Source organism: Oncorhynchus gorbuscha, linkage group LG01, assembly GCF_021184085.1.
Source record: "Oncorhynchus gorbuscha isolate QuinsamMale2020 ecotype Even-year linkage group LG01, OgorEven_v1.0, whole genome shotgun sequence".
Taxonomy (NCBI): domain Eukaryota; kingdom Metazoa; phylum Chordata; class Actinopteri; order Salmoniformes; family Salmonidae; genus Oncorhynchus; species Oncorhynchus gorbuscha.
This window is the reverse complement of record NC_060173.1, coordinates 95,676,641-95,698,599: the sequence shown is the minus strand read 5'-3', so window position 1 is coordinate 95,698,599 and position 21,959 is coordinate 95,676,641. Positions and strand designations below refer to the sequence as shown.

The 21,959-nt window shown below is 43.2% G+C and overlaps 1 protein-coding gene across 1 annotated transcript in view; it reads left to right on the top strand.

Annotated features, from left to right (window-relative positions):
- The first annotated feature begins 2,630 nt into the window (after nucleotides 1-2,630).
- LOC124046449 (TSC22 domain family protein 1-like) overlaps nucleotides 2,631-21,959 on the top strand; it is an 84,427-nt gene continuing 65,098 nt past the window's right edge. The window contains exon 1 of the mRNA XM_046366825.1: nucleotides 2,631-5,970. Coding sequence (XP_046222781.1) covers nucleotides 3,323-5,970 — 2,648 coding nt within the window. The 5' untranslated portion in view covers nucleotides 2,631-3,322. The remainder of the gene's footprint in view (nucleotides 5,971-21,959) is intronic.

The following is a 21,959-nucleotide window of genomic DNA, read 5'->3' as shown; positions in this document are numbered from 1 at the left end:
CCTGTGAAGGTTAAAAACCTGGGTTACAGAGGTGCCCAATTTACAGTAGACCTACTGTTGTGTTGCATGTTGAGTAATAAATAAAAGAGAGATCATACATGTATAGTACAGGAACACCTTTTTTCATTCCTATCAGAGAAATGAGTGTATACAAAATGAAAGCCGTGCCACGTGTATACATTGATCATTATTGTTAGGGCAGGACAATAGTGCTCTGTGTGTTTTGTTGTGAAGTGCCAGTGTGATTTAAAGCTGCTGACTGCACCAGACGCTTACATTGCACTCGCCTCTCACTGGCTCTCTCTCTCCCTCCGTCATTTGTATGGATGGACACAGTCTGTCTGCACGGTTTGGTCATAGCCTGCTGTTGCCTGCCTGCCTGCCTGCCTGCCTGCCTGCCAGTCACCCACAATGGGCACATATTCTCTCTCTTTGTCTCTGTCTCACTATCTCCCCCATATCGCATTTCTCTGATTCTCTCATTATTTCATTCACTCACTTAAATCTTCCTCTCTCTTCTCCCCCTCCAAACACATACAGTATCTCTCTCTCTCGACAACTCTCTCATATACTCCATAAAGCATCTCACAGTGTAACAATCCGAAAGGCCTTCTGGTGTTTTAATTAACTAGTTGGTGGCTGTGACTGAGTCAAGGAGTTAGGGATAGGAGGAGGAAATAGAATAGGAGGAGGAGAGGAGAGGGAATAGGAGGAGAGGAGAATGTCTTGACGAAACAATAGTCAGAGGGGTTGGCCAAACAAAGCACATCCAGATGGGATCAGACTATCTGCTGTTATTCACGAAGACATTCACAACAACAGGTGGGTCTGTTCTGATAAAGCAGAAAGCACAGGAACGCAGGGAGGTTGAGGCACACACACACACGCACAAATACACACACAACCAGAACACACTTCCTGGAAATGGGAGGGTTTGTTGACGTGGAGTACCAACACAATACACACAATACCTCAGCCTGGTCTCATAGACTAGACGTAACATAGTAAATCTGAGATGGTCAAATTAGAATATGTTACGTTTGGTTTTGTTATATAAGCTCCCGCTGGGCTCCCGAGTGGCGTAGCGGCCTAAGGCACTGCATCTCAGTGCAAGAGGCATCACTACAGTCCCTGGTTCGAATCCAAGCTGTATCACATCCGGCCGTGGTTGGGAGTCCCATTGGGCGGCGCACAATTGGCCCAGCATTGGCCAGGGAAGGCTGTCATTGTAAATAAGAATTTATTCTTAACTGACTTGCCTAGTTAAATAAAGGTTACATTTAATATATATATATATATATATATATATATATATATATATATATATATATATATATAAGAAAACAAGAGATGGTTACAAGTGTGAGTCTCATCACGGACTAATTTAGCATTTTAGCTAATTAGCAACTTTTATATTACTTATTACTTTTTTTGCGACGTTGCAACTACATGTTAGCGAACCTTAACCCTTTTAGCTAAGCCTTCCCCTAACCTTAACCCTTTAACCCAGGGGTGGGGAATTCCAGTCCTTGAGGCCCTGATTGGTGTCACAGTTTTGCCCCAGCCCCAGCTAACACACCTGACTCCAATAATCACCTAATCATCTTCAGTTTAGAATGCAATTTGATTAATCAGCTGTGTTTGCTAGGGATGGAGAAAAAGTGTGACACCAATCAGGCCCCCGAGGACTGGAGTTGCCCACCTCTGCTTTAACCTATCTCCTAAACTTAACTCTAACCTTAAACCTAACCCCTAGCCTAGCTAACGTTAGCAATCTAGCTAGAATTCGTAACATATGATACGTTTTCAAAATTTGTAACATAGTACTTTTGCAAATTTGTAATATATTATACGTAATGGGTGATGGACGTCCACAAATTAATACATACAATACAAAACTTAACATATCATACTAAATAGTATTTCACGGATTTAGGTACAGAATAATACGAAATGCTCTGAGAACAGGTTGCAGCCCTGCATGTAGAATAATCCTCAATGCAGTGAACACATGTGTCTGGTAGCTCCATTTTGTCTGCAGAATAGTCCAGTACCTCTCTACGTGCCTTTTGTTTCACAGTAAAAACACAACTGATCTTGTTGTTTGTGTTGTTCAAACGAAAACATTTCCTTTTGGTCAGACATTAAAGGGGAAAACAGAAGTCTGTGGCCCTACGATAACTGCATAACTATACATGGCTGATGGAACACATATATACTTTGAGTGATTGCTCACCTCATGTTGATACTCTTGTCTACTGTTCATGAAAATAATGTGATTGGCATGATGACACGGATAATAACACATTTCCCTATCCATCTCATAAGCCTATATGAAATTATGTTAACCACATAAAATGTATGCAGTAAAGTTGCTCAAGGATAATGGGAATATTCTGCAAGAGTCATTTAGTTCCATCGTCTGTGTCCATCGGTATTTTCCGGAACATGATCTCCTCTAGGTCTTCTGAAGCTAGTTTTTGCGAGTTGCCTGTCTGTCTCCCCCCTGTTCTCCCCCCACCCTCTTTATCCCCAGACTGCTTTATGTCTGGCTAGTCTGGGCGTCATTGAGCATGCGCGGTCGCCATGTTAGCAAGTTGTCTCCTCCCCCTCCGGTCTCGTCACACTCCGACAGCTCGAGTCACAGTGCAAGAAGGCGGACTGGCTGTAGATGGCTCTTGGAACAGGGAGTGATACAGCAAACATTGGACTATAACAAAGACTTGTCTGAATGGATTAAAACTGTTTTGCGAGACATTTAAGTGGATATATTCTCCTAAGGATAACCTTATATCGGTGAAGGATTGCTTGTTTATTTATTTTTTGCTTCTGAGAAATTAAATAATGCGACTCTCCACAGTGTGTGGATAGTGATGGAGCGAGCTAACGTTACACTTCTATCTCAGCTCTCGCTTTGGATGTGTACTGCATACTCTCTTTGTGTTGTTATAGCTATTTATTTTAGATAGCTACCTATTGAGATAAGATATTAAACGACGAAATGCTGGCTTGTGTGTGAGAATACGCGTATGTGACTGGATAACAAGCCCATCAGCTGACGTTAGCCAACTAGCTTGTTAGCATTTCTGCCAATCGACTGTCAAACGCGAGCATTCTCCGTCACGAGAGGGGACTTTTATATACCCATAAAAGCTAAATAATCGAACCTTGTATTTAAGACGGATTTATTTATTGTCAGCTGATATTATATTGTTAAATATCAGTCTTTTGACCTAATCTTTGTCAAAACGGCGGCCCCAAAACATTGTAACGTTAGACGAGACTATCAGAGTCTAGCCGCTACCCCCTGGAATCTTTCAAAATGCACCATCCTGATTCTGCAGGAGACTCTGGCAGCGTCAGAAAGATGGCGCACCCGGTGAATTTTCCTAGAAGGGTTAGTAACATTAACACTGGCACCGGGAGTGGCCCCATGTCAACACCAGCTAGTTCGGCTGTTAGTAACAGCCACGTCCCCGCTGAAGACTACCAATCCCCCCTCCTGATGCAGTCTCAACCCCTTGTTGGATCATCCTCCCCCGGGCCTCCGCACCCTCCCCACAGCCTGAACCTGCACTCCCAGCCACAGCCCCAGGCTCTGTCCTCTGGGTCACAGGTGAAGAAGAAAAGTGGCTTCCAGATCACTAGCGTGACCCCAGCCCAGATCTCTGTGAGCACCAACAACAGCATAGCAGAAGACACCGAGAGCTATGATGATCTGGATGAGTCTCATACGGAGGATCTTTCCTCTTCAGAGATCCTGGATGTCTCCCTATCTAAGGCCAACGACATGGCTGGGGGTGAGAGGAGTTCCTCGGAGGAGACACTGAATAACTTCCATGAGGCGGTCACACCCGGGGCAGTCTCCCCCAACCAGCCCCCCCACTCCTTAATCCAGGGACCCCAGCACGGCGGGATGGTTAACGGGAATGTGCACCACCACCACCATCATCACCACTACCACCATCAGCAGGGGCAACATAATCATCCTCACCAGGCCCTGGCTCAGCCTCCTTCCTCAGTCCCCCACTCAACCCCCACGTCTGGAGGAGTTGGTGGTGGCTCAAAGATGCCTTCTGCCATGGGGGTCATTCTGGAAAATGTTTCAGTGGGTTCTGCCAGTGTTGCTGCTCAGCCTGTAGCAGTTGTCCCTCTCCCTAGAATGCATGGCTCTACTGCTGGTGCTACCATTAGCATAGCTAATCCCCTGACCAGCAATATTAGTATTGTGGATATGTACATCTCTTCCAATGTGCCTGTGATGGGGGGTGTTAGCACCAGCGCTAGCAGCAGTGGTGGTGGCTTCCCCCCCAGTGTGATGAGTAGCAGTGGTGGGGTTGGAGGTTTGATGGGGAGTGGCTTTGGCAACACCAACCCCAATATAAATTTGATACAAAATCAAAGCTCTGGAACTGTGAACTCGAGCATCACTATGAATTCTGCTGCTGCCACTGCCTCTGTGGTGTTGGGGCCCTCCAGTGGCACCCAGGGTGGAGGAGCTGCCATGCCCCAGCCAGGAAAGAGCTCTGGCATGGCTTCGGCCTCAGTCCCCTCCTCCCAGCCAGCCCCAACCCTAGCTCCTGCCACCACCAGCTCCCGTTTCAGAGTGGTCAAGCTTGACTCCAGCTCGGAGCCTTTTAAAAAGGGCAGATGGACATGTACTGAGTACTATGACAAGGAGACCCCAGGTTCAGCCACTGCCCCCTCTATCTCTGAAGTTTCTCTTCCTAGTGGATGGGGTGTGGAGAGCATGCGACCGTGCGGGCCTGAGATTGTGACAGGGGGGTCGGAGAGAGAGGGCATCAGTGGAAGTTCAGTGAACAGCATAGTCAGCACACTGAGTCACTACACAGATAACGTTGGCAGTGGAGAGGCCGGAGGCACCCCATTACTTCAGTCTCAGTCTCACTACCAGGACTACTCCAACCCCCCTAAGGCCTTCCAGACCTCCCACCCCAGCCTCCCCATGGGGGTGTCCCAGCCTCACCTGCTGACCACTGTGGCTCCCTCAGTCCCCGCCAGTGCTCATCAGCCTGCCACAATCAACATGGCTGGCCTCAAGACCACCCTAGGCCACCCTACCACTCCCATGCCCCAACAGCCGCTCACCTACGCCCAGGCAGCCTCTATCCCAGCCCCAGCCTCAGCGCAGGGACTAGTGGGGGTGCATCAGCAGCAGATGAGCTATGCTCTTCCCCAGCAGCCTTCTGTCACTTCCCATGCAGCCTCAGTGCACAGGCTGAGCCAGGTTGGAGGTATGCATCCAGACTACCCTCAACCCCAGGCAGGCCTACCCCAACCTGTTCTCCCACAGGCCCTGCCTGGAACTGGGCAGATGGGAGTCCCGCAGCAGCAGGTGGTTGGCTCCATGCTCCAACCCCAGGGTCTTCTCCAACAGCAGCCCCAGCAGACCTCTCTCCAGGCCTCTGCGGCAGGAACGGGGCTAATGCCTCAGATGGGCCCAGGAGTGCCCGGGTTTGGGCAGCAGCCACAAGGACACTCTCTCCCCCTGGACCACCAACATCAACAACAGCAGCAATCACTCCTGGGCCAAGCCCAAGGACTTGCCACCCAGCTTCCTGTCCCCCCTAACCAGGGTTGCCTAGCCTCCATTGTGCCTCATTCTAACCCCCAGAACGACCCCCAGCCCCAGAACAGCAGTGGACTGGCCCAATCTCAACTCCAGTCCCAGCCACCCAGGGTCAGCATGCCCCAGGCTGTGGCTGCCCAGGCCAGCGCCCTGTATGCCAGCCTGCCCTCCTTCACCACCACCCAGCTGGAGGATGCCCAGCGCCTGCTCTTCCAGCACCAGTCTGCCTTGTTGGCACAGGCCCTGCCCAAGCTGGCTGGGGAGGGTGGCTCTGAGATAGGCACGGGGCTGGGGACTGACAGTAACCCTGCCGCCACCGCGGTCAGTGCCTTAACCGCTTCTGCCGGACTTTTCAAAGCTGTGGACGGAGACGATGATGGGTGAGTCCCAAATCTAAGCCATTATCAATTGATTGCTTGATTTTGATTTTGGGGTATAGAACAATATTTCTTAAACATATCCACTAATCCACTACAGTAGTAGGCCTGCTGATACAGACAATATAACTAAAGAGATGGTCCCATGTTTTCTCATTTATCCGCAGCAAACAGTTTGTTCCCTAATGTTGTTTCTGATGTGCTGAATGGCATTCAGACCATGAAATGTTTAGTCAGTGTTGGCCTTAAAACACAGTGTTCTGAACATGACGTTGCATTCTAGCATTGTAGCAGTGAATGCACTTTTTAGGGAGGAATCGGGGGAACCATGGTACTACCAATTATGTATATATACATTAGATGACTGATCGGGGGCGCTGTGTTGAAGCCACGTGCCTCCATTTTGGCACTCCCCTACCGTTTGTAAAAAAAAAATATTAAAAAAATTAAAAAAGACAAATGCGCAATTGTCTACTTTAGTTTTTGCCACATGTATTCTATTTCAGACACCTTAATGCATTATTTAAAATGATATAATGTGAGCTAAACATCAAATAAAACACACAAAAATATACAATATAATTTTCCTTAAAGGTTTTTTTTGTTTTGTTACTGTCCCCAATACAACAACAAATACTTAAATACATGTAATTTTGTCCTTTAAATGTTGAACTGAAATACTGTAGAATTCCGTTCATTCCTACTGGGGAGTGTCAATATGGCTGACCGGTGGTTTCAAAGCCTCTCAATGGCCAATACATGGCATTGACAATCCAGGGTTAAAATACAGTACTTTCGGAAAGTATTCAGACCCCTTGACTTTTCCCATTTAAAAAAAAATGTTACAGCCTTATTCTAAAATGGATTAAATTAATGAAATGAAAATGATATTACATTTACATAAGTATTCAGAGCCTTTACTTAATACATTGAAGCACCTTTGGAAGCGATTACAGCCTCGACTTCTTGGTAATGACGCTACAAGCTTGGCACACCTGTATTTGGGGAGTTTCTCCCATTCCTCTCTGCAGATCTTCTCAAGCTCTGTGTCAGGTTGGATGGGGAGTGTTGCTGCACAGCTATTTTCAGGTCTCTGGCTGGGCCATTCAAGGACATTGAGACTTGTCCCGAAGCCCCTCCTGTGTTGTCTTGGCTGTGTGCTTAGGGTTGTTGTCCTGTTGAAGGTTAACCTTCACCCAGTCTGAGATCCTGAGTGCTCTGGAGAAGGTTTTCATCAAGGATCTCTGTACTTTGCGCCGCTCATCTTTCCCTCGATCCGGACGAGTCTCCCAGTCCCTGCCACTGAAAAACATCCCCACAGCATGATTCTGCCGCCACCACAATGCTTCACCGTAGGGATGGTGCCAGATTTTCTCCAGGTGTGATGTTTGGCATTGTCTTGGTTTCATCAGTCCAGAGAATCTTGTCCATTAGGTGCCTTTTGGCAAACTCCAAGCGGGCTGTCATATGCCTTTTTACTGAGAAATGGCTTCTGTCTGGCCGGTCTACCATAATGGCCTGAATGGTGGAGTGCTGCAGAGATGGTTGGCGGCCAGCTCTAGGAAAAGTCTTGGTGGTTCCAAACTTCTTCCATTTAAGAACGATGGAGGCTACTGTGTTCTTGGGGACCTTCAATGCTGCAGACATTTTTTTGGTACCCTTCCCCAGATCCGTGCCTCGACACAATCCTGTCTTGGAGCTCTACGGACAATTCCTTTCGACCCCATGCCTTGGTTTTTGTTCTGACATGCACTGTCAACTGTGGGACCTTATATAAACTGCTGTGTGCCTTTCCAAATAATGTCCAATCAATTTAATTTACCAAAGGTGGACTCAGCAAAGGGTCTGAATACTTATGTAAAGGTATTTGTTTTATCTTTAATTAATGTGCCAACTTTTCTTAACCTGTTTTCACTTTCTCATTATGGGGTATTGTGTGTAGTTTGAGGGGAAAAAATGTTTTTAATACATTTCAGAATAAGGCTGTAACACAACAAAGTGGAATAAGTCAAGGGGTCTGAATACTTTCTGAATGCACTTCACATCATTGGGTACTTCCTAATGGAATGGTGCAACCTGCTGTGTGTCTGTGGTTGCTAGGACTTGTGCTGTGGTGGTTGAGCTAGTTTGGATTGGGGGAATCCAGGTCGCCACGGCAGCACCGTGTGTGGGTGAATGGGATGCCAGACTGCTGGTGAGATGGTAGACAAAACAGTGTGTGTGCGCACCCACTGTCTGAGAGAGCTGTATGCTAATCTGCCCCTCCTCCACCTTAGACACTAGACAGTACAGTGCTCAGCTGGAGGTGAAATTTTGACTACTTCAGACTGCAGTGACTGCATTTAGTGTGTGATTTTATATATATATATTTACGTGCGCACACACACACACTCTCAGTGCCCCAGTTGTGTCAGCTTTTGACAGATGTCGCACAGATCCATCCTTGTCTGCTGCACAGACCACTTTCTGCTACCACAATATTGTTTTTACCCTTTCCAATCAGTGCAGATGGGAGGAAACAAGGAGAGGCTGGATTGCCATACACACTCAGCACTTTGATGTCTTACTGCAGGGAAAAGGTGGTTTAGGGTTCATGAACATTTAATTGTAAAAACATTTTTTTAATTGGACCTTTATTTAACTAGGCAAGTCAGTTAAAACCTCTTGGAACTACCCATCCCGGATCCTGGAGAATTGTCATCAACTACACTAATTAGCATAGCGCAACGGTCAAAAAATATTACTAGAAAATATTCATATTCATGAAATCACCAGTGAAATATAGTGAAACACAGCTTAGCGTTTTGTTAATCACCCTGTCATCTCAGATTTTGAAATTATGCTTTACAGCCAAAGCAAGACAAGCGTTTTGTGTAAGTTTATCGATAGCCTAGCATAGCATTATGTCCAGCTAGCAGCAGGAAGCTTGGTCACGAAAATCAGAAAAGCAATCAAATTAATAATTTACCTTTGAGCTTCGGATGTTTTCACTCACGAGACTCCCAGTTAGACAGCAAATGTTCCTTTTGTTCCATAAAGATTATTTTTATACCCAAAATATCTCCGTTTTTGGTCACATTATGTTGAGAAATCCACCGGAAATAGCGGTCACGACAACGGCGCAAATGTTTCCAAATTATATCCATAATATCGACAGAAACATGGCAAATGTTTTTTTATAATCAATCCTCAAGGTGTTTTTCAAATATCTATTCGATAATATATCAACCGGGACAATTGGCTTTTCATTAGGAGCAAGAGGAGAAATTACTACCTGTCTTTTACGCAAAAATCACTCTTGAGAGCCCTCAGCTGGCCACTTACGCAATGTAGTCGTTTACGCTCATTCTTCAACATAAAGGTGTGAAACTACATCAAAATGCTGTAGACACCTTAGGGAATACATAGAAAAAGGAATCTGGTTGATATCCCTTTCAATGGCCAATAGGGGTGCATAGGAACACAATGGTTTCAAAACATGAGTCACTTCCTGATTGGATTTTTCTTAGGCTTTCGCCTGCAATATCAGTTCTGTTATACTCACAGACAATATTTTTACAGTTTTGGAAACTTTAGTGTTTTCTATCCTAAGCTGTCAATTATATGCATATTCTAGCATCTGGTCCTGAGAAATAGGCCGTTTGCGTTTGTAACATTATTTTTCCAAATATAAAAATAGTGCCCCCTAGCTTCAAGAGATTTCAAGAACAAATTCTTATTTTCAATGACTGCCTAGGAACAGTGGGTTTAACTGCCTGTTCAGGGGCAGAACGACAGATTTGTACCTTGTCAGCTCGGGGGTTTGTACTTGCAAGCTTCCGGTTACTTGTCCAACGCTCTAACCACTAGGCTTCCCTGCCGCCCCAAAATGATCTGATACAAGCCATTTACTGATCTGATAGAGGTAGGATAATGCAGGTGGATGCAATACTGGACGGAAACTTGCTACTTATGTTGTGTTAAATAATGTAATGTTAACTTGTTGATTTGAATGTAAAGCTTTACACACTAGCAGACAATCTTTCATGCTTTATCTAGAAGACAATTGAATTGAATTTAACTGACCATTGGTCAGTGGCAGCGCTATGAGTGTGAGGGAAAGTAAATGGAATTTCACTCTTTAATACGTTTAGAAGTCCGTGTTTGAGATTAGTGCGGAATTATTTTTTTATGTGCTTTGCAGCTGAAATTGAACAGCTTTTAGGTTACCAACTTTCTTAAACTTTTTTTACTTTGTCTAGAGCCGGAGTTTAGGTGAAGGTTCTGGAATATGGTACCTCTGTGATCAGTTTAGAGTACACCAACTTTGTAGAGAAGTGTAGTGAACCAGGGTTTTGGACCAACAACAACTTTGTCTTAATCGTTTTGAGTATTCTACAGCCAGCTAGACGTGGTCATATGGAGGTCTTTGCTACTGTTAGAAACCCCTGGGCTGCTGCTCACCTCCCCAGCCATAGCTATATTGGACCTGAGGGATGGCTACTCCTGTCACATGATGGTGTACTCTGAGGAATGTGTAATCTAGGAGGATAATGTGGATTATAGTCTTTAATAAACGCAGCATTTGAGCTCGCAGCCGAAATCCCTTTTCACAAATGAGCAGATTTTCTTGGTGAATTAGCCTCGTAACCAGCTGTTTACCTTATTTAAATAATTAATAACTTCACATGAACTTGTATTGAGTTTTTAGCCTTAGTCACCTCAGGATAATCAAGGAGTTTTTGACAATAAATACAATTACATTTTCTGCAAATGGGGGTAGTATGGTCATTGATGTTGGTTAGATGTATAGGCCTAGTTTTTTTCAGTACTTGACAGCTTGCTGTAACAGATGTCAGTAGGATGATGTTTGATAATGATGACTGGCTGTGTCAGTGACACGCCTAAACAGCCCAGGCAGCTCCACTGTCAGAGTTAATCAGCACAACCAACCAGCGCAGGCAGCGGGAAGGAATGAATGCTCACTCAGTGTAGGGTTGGGCCATGTCAAACTTTGTCCTATTGTGATTTAAGTACCCATAAAACATTTATATATGAAGGTATCGCCCTATATTGGCCAATATTTGTTTGGTTGAAAACGAAACAGAAAAAGACGTCTTAAAAGGACCGCTAGCACAAGCTCACATGCTAAGGTCGGAACTAGAGAAATCATGACAAAATATATTTTGGAGCCAAATCTTTTTTATTTGCCTTCCTTCTTTTGGAGCTGTGGCACGAAAGAGGTGTGTGTCTGTGTGTGCCGACCTGCAAGTGACAGTCAAGAAGCCTAGCTGGCTGTGTGATGGGTTGTAAATCATCAAGGTCCCGGCTGCAGGCAAACAACTCTGATTTCCCCAGAACTGGATCATTTTTCATTGATTTGCATTTTTGCCTAATCTTCCTCTCTTATCAGGCCTTATTACCTAATTCTATACGTGATAGGTAGGTTGTAACCTATATTACTAATAGTAGGCTATGGAAATAGGCTGTGTAGAGTAGGCCTTTAATCAAATACTTTTTTTTGTCACATGCTTCGTAAAAAACGGGTGTAGACTAACAGTGAAATGCTTACTTAAGAGTTGAAAGTAAAGATTTAAAAAATAAATAATTGAAAGTGACACAAGGAATAAATACATAGTGAATAACGAATAGCAGAGTCGATGTGCAGGAGTACGAGATAATTGAGGTACCTATGCCTTCAGAGAGTATTCACACGCCTTTTTGCAAATGTATAAAAAAAAATTTGTTGTCAAAATGGCATGTGTATATTGATGAGGATATAAAAATAAAATCAATAACGTAATAACCCATAATGACAAATGTTTTTTAAATACATTTGCAAAAATGTATAAAAAAGCAAAGACCGGTTCATTATGGGGTATTGTGTGTAGATTGCTGAGGCAATAGTTTTCTTAAATCCATTTTAGAATAAGGCTGTAATGTAAAATGTGGAAAACGTCAAGGCTTCTGACCGCTTTACTTTTTCCACATTTAGTTTTTCTCAGAAATACAGTGCCTTGGGAAAGTATTCGGCCCCCTTGAACTTTGCGACCTTTTGCCACATTTCAGGCTTCAAACATAAAGATATAAAACTGTATTTTTTTTGTGAAGAATCAACAACAAGTGGGACACAATCATGAAGTGGAACGACATTTATTGGATATTTCAAACTTTTTTAACAAATCAAAAAATTGGGCGTGCAAAATTATTCAGCCCCTTTACTTTCAGTAGGGAAATAGTCCTATTTTAATTTAATTTTTACCTTTATTTAACCAGGCAAGTCAGTTAAGAACACATTCTTATTTTCAATGACGGCCTGGGAATAGTGGGTTAACTGCCTGTGCTCGGGGGTTTGAACTCACAACCTTCCGGTTACTAGTCCAACGCTCTAACCACTAGGCTACGCTGCCTATAATAACTACAACCTAAAACTTCTTACCTGGGAATATTGAAGACTCATGTTAAAAGGAACCACCAGCTTTCATATGTTCTCATGTTCTGAGCAAGGAACTTAAACGTTAGCTTTCTTACATAGCACATATTGCACTTTTACTTTCTTCTCCAACACTGTTTTTGCATTATTTAAACCAAATTTAACGTTTCATTATTTACTTGAGGCTAAATTGATTTTATTGATGTATTATATTAAGTTGAAATAAGTGTTCATTCAGTATTGTTGTAATTGTCATTATTACAAATAAATAAATAAAATCGTCTGATTTAATCGGTATCGGCATTTTTGGTCCTCCAATTATCGGTGTCGGCATTGAAAAATCATAATCGGTCGACCTCTAGTTTGGACCTTAGTGATGTGGACGCTTGATGCTCTCCGGCTCCACTACAGCCCGATCGATGTGGATGGATGTGTGCTCGCCCCTCCGTTTCCTATAGTCCACGATCAGCTCCTTTGTCTAGCTGACATTGAGGGAAAGGTTGTTGTCCTGGCACAACTCTGCTAGGTCTCTGACCACTTTTTTTTTATAGGCTGCCTCGTCTTCGGTGAACAGTCCTACCACCGTCGCGTCGTCATCAAGCAAACTTGATGATGACGTTGGAGTCCTGTGTTGTCATGCTGTCGTGGGTGAACAGGGAGTACAGGAAGGGACTAAGCAAGTGATGAACTTGGAGGGGACTATGGTGTTGAATGCTGAGCAGCGTTCTTGCATAGGTATTCCTTTTTTCCAGGTGGGTGAACGCATGTGGAATGAGTGTGTCGTCTGTGACTCTGTTGGGGCGGTATGGGAATTGGAGTGGGTTCAGGGTGACCAGGATGATGGTGTTGTGAGCCATGACCAGCCTTTCAAAGAATTTCATGGCAAAACATGTGATTGCTATGGGGTGATAGTCATTAGGCAGGTTACCTTGATGTTCTTGGTCACAGGGACTATGGTGGTCTGCTTTGAACAAGTTGGTATTACAGACCGGGTCAAGGATAGTTTGTCAGTGAAGACACTTGCAAGCTTGTCAGCACATGCTTCAAGTACTCATCCTGGTATTCCGTATGGCCCGCGGCCTTGCAAATGTTAAGATTTTTTTCCCTCTCTCAATGTCTGTTGATCTGGGCCATATAGCCAAAACCTATTACTTTTTAAATGTTTTATAGTGGACACTCCAGAGTCTATTTTAAATGCCTAGTTTTGTCATTTTTATTATAGTCTAAGCTTTGCTTCATAAGCTTTGCTCAGCTTTTACTTGTTCATATATTTTTCCATCTTGATATTTTTTTGCTTAATTTCACATCTTGTTGCATGTGATATTTGTCATTCAAAATAAAGCTGTGATAGAGAATTGCCTATAGACTCTGACTTACACAACTGTTCCCATTTGAAAGCTGCAACATTAAGACACTAAACACTATTAGAATAGCCTATTTGGGAAATAGCTTTACCTTGTCCTAATGCTTTTGATAAGCTATTTTAATTAGAATGGCTTTTGGCCATTTGGTGTGCAACGACAAGTAAGAGGGATGCATGCATCATTTCTTGTATGGCAGACTATGCTTTGCTCAACTAAGGTTTGTTCAAACTACTCATTTGATTTTTCTATCCTTCTGGTGTTTGTTCTACATTATTATGGGGAAGGGGATACCTAGTCAGTTGTACAACTGAATGCCTTCTACTGGAATGTGTCTTCCGCATTTAACCCAACCCCTCTGAATCAGAGATGTGTGGGTGGCTGCCTTAATCGACATGCCCTGGGAACAGTGCCTTGCTCAGGGGCAGAACAACAGATTTTTACCTTGTCAGCTCGGGGATTCGTTCCAGAAAACCTTTGGTTACTGGCCCAACGCTCTAACCACTAGGCTAGCTGCCTATTATGTGTTTAGGTTATTGAAAAGCGACTTAACTTTCTGAGAGCGCTTAGTTCGCCGTTAGATTAATGTATTGTTTGATCATGAAGTATCACGGCTGGAGAAAGTCGGAATGCATAAGAACTGAAGTCCTATTCATATCCAGTGGAGATAAAATACAAAATTTGACTTTAAAAATAAGTAGACACTTGAGCGTCCACAAAACAAACACAAAAAAGGTTCCAACTATATGGCCCAGGACATTTGACATTGAGAGAAAAAACGGAACACATTTTCTGACTGGAAATTTTGCGCTGCTTTGGTAAATCTTAGTACATTGTTCTGTTGCATTCTGCTCTTTACTGCTTGGTGCCAGTCAAGTTGAAATAGGCTGTTCATCGTCTGTCACATCACAATGTCGTCACCATCGATGATGGCTGTCAATCATTTTTGATATCTGAAACTACCATAATATTGTTTAACCCTAGCTCAGTGGTAACCTCATTTACATTTGCTGCACACTCAACCAGGGTGTCAGTGTTAGGAGAGAGAAAATGACTGCCTACTAGGACTGTTCTGCCTCTATTGTATTAGATGGCTGTTCTGAATGACTGTTCTGCCTCGTTTGTACTAGGCTAATTGACAACATGCCTTCCACCGTTTTCCCTCTCGTCCTCGTAATGCTCATAGTGGCCTGATTTTTACCATTGTCAAATGCAAGGCATATGGAGTCATATTGCTGATGTTTTTTTCTGTTTAGTTGGATCCCATTCATAACGCAAGGTTTCATTGCGTTATCCTTTTGGTTGCAAACCCTGCAAGTACCCACAGCACTTGTCCTTAGCCAATAATAGACACATTGGATTGTTCTTATGCCGGCAGATTTCTCAATTTCACTGATATGCATCACTTTATTAGGACCAGGAGTTTTTTTTCACAACATTCACATCCCTAATTATGTTGTTCGACATAATGATGATAACCTCTCACAGTGAATTGCGGTGCTGTTAGGTTGGGCTATTTAGTAGTTTCTTCTAGTTTACCATGACTGATACAAGTGGCAGTCATTGTTTTGTACATGGCACTCCTCTTCCATGTCGACCAGGGCTGCCCAACCCTCTTCCTGGAGATTTACTGTCCTGTGGGTTTTCAGTTCAACCCTCATTTAACACACCTGATTCTACTAATTAGCTGCTCAACAAGATCTTAACTAGCTGAATCAGGTGTGTTAAATTAGGGTTGGACTGAACCTACAGGACAGTAGATCTCCAGGAAGAAGTTTGGGCAGTCATGATGTAGGCTAATGGTGCTGTGAAAACCAATTAAGGCATAAGAAGAAAAGGTCACCTGAAGAAGAACTCCGTGATGCAAGTTTTTCTCCATGTAGAGCAGCCAGCAACACTGTGTCATAGGCCAGGACTCCTCTTTGTTCTAATGAGCAGAGCCAGGCCATTCGGTCTTTGTCCGGTCCAATAGATTAATGATTGCCAGACAGCCAGGCAGGACAGGGCAGGCAGCTTGTAATGTTTGTTTTAATGGCCTGCTCTAACCTCACTGTAGCTCATATATAGTCCACTGTCAGTGTCTTGTCTTCATGTGGGGGGGGGGGATATCTCCTCTCGCGCTCTCTCTCTCTTCCGGGAGACAGCAGGAAACATGCCATCTTAGCCCTCCTCTGAGCCACTATGTATATTTGTGAGTGTTGCATGATGTGTGTGACTCTTAATACTACAATAAGAGGTGGTTAATGGAAGACGTTGTAGACTGAAAGTGGTATGTAAACATCCTCACTGTATGTAAACGTCCTCACTGTCAACTGTGTTTATTTTCAGCAAACTTAACGTGTAAATATTTGTATGAACAACTGAGACATAAACTGAACAGGTCCCACAGACATGTGACAAACAAATGGAATAATGTGTCCATGAACAAAGGGGGGGTGGGGGGGGGTCAAAATCCAAAGTAACAGTCAGCATCTGGTGTGGCCACCAGCTGCATTAAGTACTGCAGTGCATCTCCTCCTCATAGACTGCACCAGATTTGCTAGTTCTTGCTGTGAGATGTTACCCCACTCTTCCACCAAGGCACCTGCAAGTTCCCGGAAATTTCTGGGGGGAATGGCCCTAGCCCTCACCTTCCGATCCAACAGGTCCCAGACGTGCTCAATGGAATTGAGATCCAGGCTCTTCGCTGGCCATGGCAGAACACTGACATTCCTGTCTTGCAAGAAATCACGCACAGAATGGGCAGTAATGGCTGGTGGCATTGTCATGCTGGAGGGTCATGGAATTACACTTAATCATGGAATTACACTTAAAAATCTTAATGTATTCGTTTTCTTCCAGACCCCCCCCCCAAAAATTAAAAAAATAAATAAATAAATGTAAGCGTTGACTTGAAATCAGAAAATTTCACTATGAACAATTGTAATTTTAAGAGTGAAAAACAAAATCTAAAACCATATATATTTTCCCAAAATATGTTCAGTAAAAATGTAAGGTTTTTTTGGGGCGATATTGCCAAAATATATGGATTTTTTTTAAATTTGATGATATTTTATGTTTTTGATTAATAAAAGTTCTACATTTGTTTTATGAATAGTGCGTGACCCTAGGGTGGCAACACATATATTCTAAATGATTTCAATGGGTCTTTCTCCATTCCGATTGTTTTATACTGTTCAATTCAACTTCAACCTTAAATAATTTCCTGCATTTCCAACAATTTCTGCATTTCCTGCACTCATTTGAGATAATTTCCACACTGCCACAATATGGGCAAAAACACTAGGTCTTATTTTTAACCAAATGTTGCAATTGCGATTTAGATCAAACACTTGGGTGAACTTTTGGAGTCATAGAAATAGAATTTATCTTAATTTTATAGTTAGAATATAAATAATAGTGGGCACTTTGAATACAGTGTTTGACATGAGAACGAATACAAATGCCATGGATGATTTATTGTGACAGGGTAGGAACCAAAGTTCAGTGTTTCCTAGGACCCTATAGTCTTTGGCTACATTACATTTTTATTCATGCTATGCCTATTCCTCTTTGATTTAGTAGATACCGTTTCACAAACAACCTGCTGATTTTAGGCCTCCACCAGTACTGCTGTCAGGCTGTTTTGGCTAGCTACGTTTGCTCTGACTCAGTACTTTTATTAGCTAGCCAGCTAACTAGCGATTAGCATTAGTGGCTAACACGATTTGGCTTAACTTGCTAAGAAAATACCATCTAGCTGTTTGCAGATGTAAGAAACACAAACTAATATTGTAATTATAGAACGCTTATCGTGTTATATTAAGATCAAAGTTGAAACCGATGCTTCTGTACTGTTTCCCGGTCTATAGCAGAGTGAACAGTCTATGGCTTGGGTGGCTGGAGTCTTTAGAAATGTTCTGACATTGCCTGGTATATTGGTCCTGGATGCCAGGGAGCTCAGTCAGTGATGTACTGGGCTGTCCGCACCCCTCTGTAATGCTTTGCGGTCAGGGGCAGTGAATTTGCCATACGAAGCGGTGATGCAGCCAGTCAAGATGCTCTCGATGGTGCAGCTGTAGAACTTTTTGAGGATTCGAGGGCCCATGCCAAATCTTTTCACCCTACTGGGGAGGAAGAGGTGATGCCGTGCCTTCTTCGTGACTGTGGACCATGCTAAGTCCTTAGCGATGTGGACACTAAGTAACTTGAAGCTCTCTACCTTCTCCACAACATCCCAGTTGATGTAGATGGTTGCGTGCTCTAACCTCTTTCTCCTATAGTCCACGATCAGCTCCTTGGTCTTAATGACGTTGAGGGAGAGGTTGTCCTGGCACCACACTGCTAAGTCTCTGACCTCCCTGTAGGCTTATTCATCGTTGTCAGCACACAGTCCTGGGTGAACAGGGAGTATAGCAGGTGACTATGCACACACCCCTGAGGGGACCCAGTGTTAAGGGTCAGCATGGCAGAGTTGTTGTTACTTACTCTTACCACCTGTGTCCGACCTGCCAGGAAGTCCAGGATCCAGTGTCAGATAAAGGGGTTCAGTCCCAGGGTCCCTAGCTTTGTGACGAATTTGGAGGGGACTATGGTTTTGAATAGGGAGATGCTTATCTGTGTTGTCTCTGTTGTGAATGTGATGTGGCAGTAGGGCAGGGAGCCATAGGAGTGAGTCTGTGTGAGGCTGTCATTGTGTGGAGATCATCTAGATTAGCTCCCAAATTAACACCAGGGACAGAGAGAAAGTGGCTCGGGTCAGCCCAGTTTGGACCAATTTAGACCAGTACTGAGAACTTTGAACAGACTGGAGTGAAGTGGGGAGCATGTCATCAGATGGTCACTAACTGAAATATGAAAAGCACTCCAGACATCCAATGATTCTTTATGCAGGTCCTTGAGAATGTTTAAGTTATGACTTGGAGAAAACATGTTGGAGCATGTCACCGGTCACTATCTGCTGGCCATGCTACTATTAGCCTACTAGTTGGTGGGTGTTGCCTACCATGAAGCTTTGCGTCTTCACCTAGCTCTGAATCACTTCCACTCTGTCATTCAACAGATAAGAATAGATGATCTGATCGATAACGCAGCAGTAATTGTCTGACTGAGGCCACAGACTCATCTGTTTGCCTTTTAGAATGCTGATCCATCAAAAGAAAATGTATTTGTCATGTTCTTTGTAAACAAGTGTAGACTAACAGTGATGGAGGAAAAAAATAATAACACAAGGAATAAATACAGAGTAAGAAAAACATGTATACAAGAGGTAGCAGTAATGAGTTGCTGTACTGGGTAATTGAGGTAGATATACAGTTAAAGTCAGAGGTTTACATACACTTAGGTTGAAGTCATTAAAACTAGTTTTTTTCAACCACTCCACAAATTTCTTGTCAACAAACGAGACATTTTGGCACGCTATTTAGGACATATTCTTTGTGCATGACACAAAGAGTGGTTGAAACACTTAGGTTGGAGTCAATTAAACTAGTTTATGTAAACTTCCGACTTCAACTGTACATACGGTCACTGTGGGTCGAGGCACCCATGACTGATTTGCGAGCAAGGAGGCCTACAAACGTGACTGTAACACCAGCTCTGTCAGAAGCTATTAATGTACCTCAGAAGTAGTACACTATAGAGAATAGGGTGCCATTTGAAATGCAGATTATAACAGATGAATCCCTGTACATATTCCAGTCTGCTTGCGAAACAGTCCTGTAGCTTAACATCTGCTTCATCGGACCACTTCCGTATTGATCGCGTCACTGGTTCTTATTGTTTGATTTTTTTTGCTTGTAAGCAGGAATCAGGAGGATAGATTTATGGCCAATTTGCAAAATGGAGGGCTAGGGAGAGCTTTGCATGCGTTTCTGTGTGTGTATTAAAGGTGATCTAGAATATTGTTTGACTCTTTGCACAGGTGACATGCTGGTAAAAGTGAGGTACGACAGGTTTCAGTTTCCCTGTCTTACGGATACAGGTATCCTGTGGGTTATTTGTATTTCTCCTCTGTCCTAGTAACAGCTGGCAATCATCAGTCACATCAATCTGAAGACACCTTCTCCTGTTTCTCTTACCCAATCACATCCCCTTTCCTTTGGTTTAAAAACCCAGGCAGTTGTTTTCCCCAGTGTCTCTCGGTCTCTCTCGCTCTTTGGATTTGCTGAAGACTACATTCTTTCATACCCCACAGTTTAGTTTGTGCGGATACGTGGTGCTGTGGTGTATTATTGTTGGTTTGTTGGTGGGAAAAGGAGATAACCAGCCAAGTCACACTTGGGCATACATTACCCGTAGGAAAACATTGTCTAAATACCCTAGTTAGAACTGGGTGGATCACCCCCTGTATTTTATTGGTTAGTTAGCTAGCTGTTCTTTACCCAGTAAGACTAGCTTAGGGGTTTTGGGATATTTATTATTTCTTTCCTTGGGTCCAGCTCAGCCCCTTTTTCCCACACCCCATTACCGTTTGTTTGACAATAAACCTAAAGTGTTTGACGGTAGATATTTATTTTTTCTGTGATTTCTTTTAGTTCTCACAGTTTTTTTTCATTATTGTGATTTGCATGAGATATGTTACGGGTCTCGTTTCCCTCCCCCCAGACTACTGGGAAAAGGGGGTTCGTAACACCTTGCATTAAAATCACCGGCCACCAGGAGCAGTGGCTCTGGATGTGCTTTGTCTTGTTTGCTTACGGCCGTATGCAACTCGCTGAGTGCAGTCTAAGTACCAGCCTCTGTTTGTGGTGGTAAATAGACGGCTTTGAAAAATGTATCTCTCTGTAAATATTATGGTCTGCAGTTTATCGTGACGTATTCTAATTCAGGCGAGCAAAACTGTGAGACCTTTAATTTTAGAGATTGCGCACCAGCTTTTGTTAACAAAATACACACCTTACCCGAAGCTGCCGTTCAGTCCTGACGAGACATAGAAAACCAGCTAGATGTGTATTATCCATTTCCATGCTCAGCCACGACTCTGAGGAACATTGGATATTACAGTTCCTTCAGGTCCCGTTAACCTGTTAATCCTACCCCCTACTTTTTCGAACATTCTGTTAAAAATCGCGCAACATTTCAGCGCCCTGCTACTCATGCCAGGAATATAGTATATGCATATGATTAGTATGTGTGGATAGAAAACACTCAGACATTTATAAAACTGGTTTAATCACGGCTGTGACTATAACAGAACGTGCGTTTCATCGAAAAGTGCAGGAAAATCTGATCACTGAAAATGGAAATATATATCCATGCGCGACTTGAACCCATTGATAAAGGTGAACCACATTTAATGGGGCTGAGGTTGCAATACCTACAGCTTCCACACGTTGTCTAGAGTCTTGTCATTTGCCTAGGCTTTGTTTCTTGGTCAAACAGACGCAAGGCAACTCATTTCCTCCGGTCTCCGACCGGATATTTTGGTTGAGAATTACACTGACATTTTTTCCAGACGGACAGCTAAAGAGTATACTTCGCCTCATAATCAATTTGATCGCTTATTAACGTTTAAAAATACCTAAAGTTGCATTACAAAAGTATTTCGAAGTGTTTTGTGAAAGTTTATCGTCGACTTTTTTAATTTTAAAAAATGACGTTACGTTATAAGACGCTATTTTTTTCTGTTTATCACACAGTCTTCATAGATCGATATCTAGGCTATATATGGACCGATTTAATCTAAAAAAAAGACCCAATAGTGATTATGGGACATCTAGGAGTGCCAACAAAGAAGATGGTCAAAGGTAATGAATGTTTTATATTTTATTTGTGCGGTTTGTGTAGCGATGACTATGCTAATTATTTTGTTTACGTCCCCTGCGGGTCTTTTGGGGTGTTACATGCTATCAGATAATAGCTTCTCATGCATTCGCCGAAAAGCATTTTAAAAATCTGACTTGTTGCCTGGATTCACAACGAGTGTAGCTTTAATTCAATACCCTGCATGTGTATTTTAATGAACGTTTGAGTTTTAACTAGTACTATTAGCATTTAGCGTAGCGCATTTGCATTTCCAGATGTCTAGATGGGACGCCTGCGTGCCAGGTAGGACCAAGAGGTTAATAGGATAGTCTTGAACGGAGCTCGTCAAGTTTGTTCTCTAGTGATTGTATGTTCGCCAGTAGAACAGACGGAGGCAATATTTTTACTCAAAGTAGTCTCGTCAGTGAGCCCGCTTGTTTGCCTCTCTCGCTCCATCTATTTAGAGTCCTAGAGATTAGGGCCTGGTCCAGGAT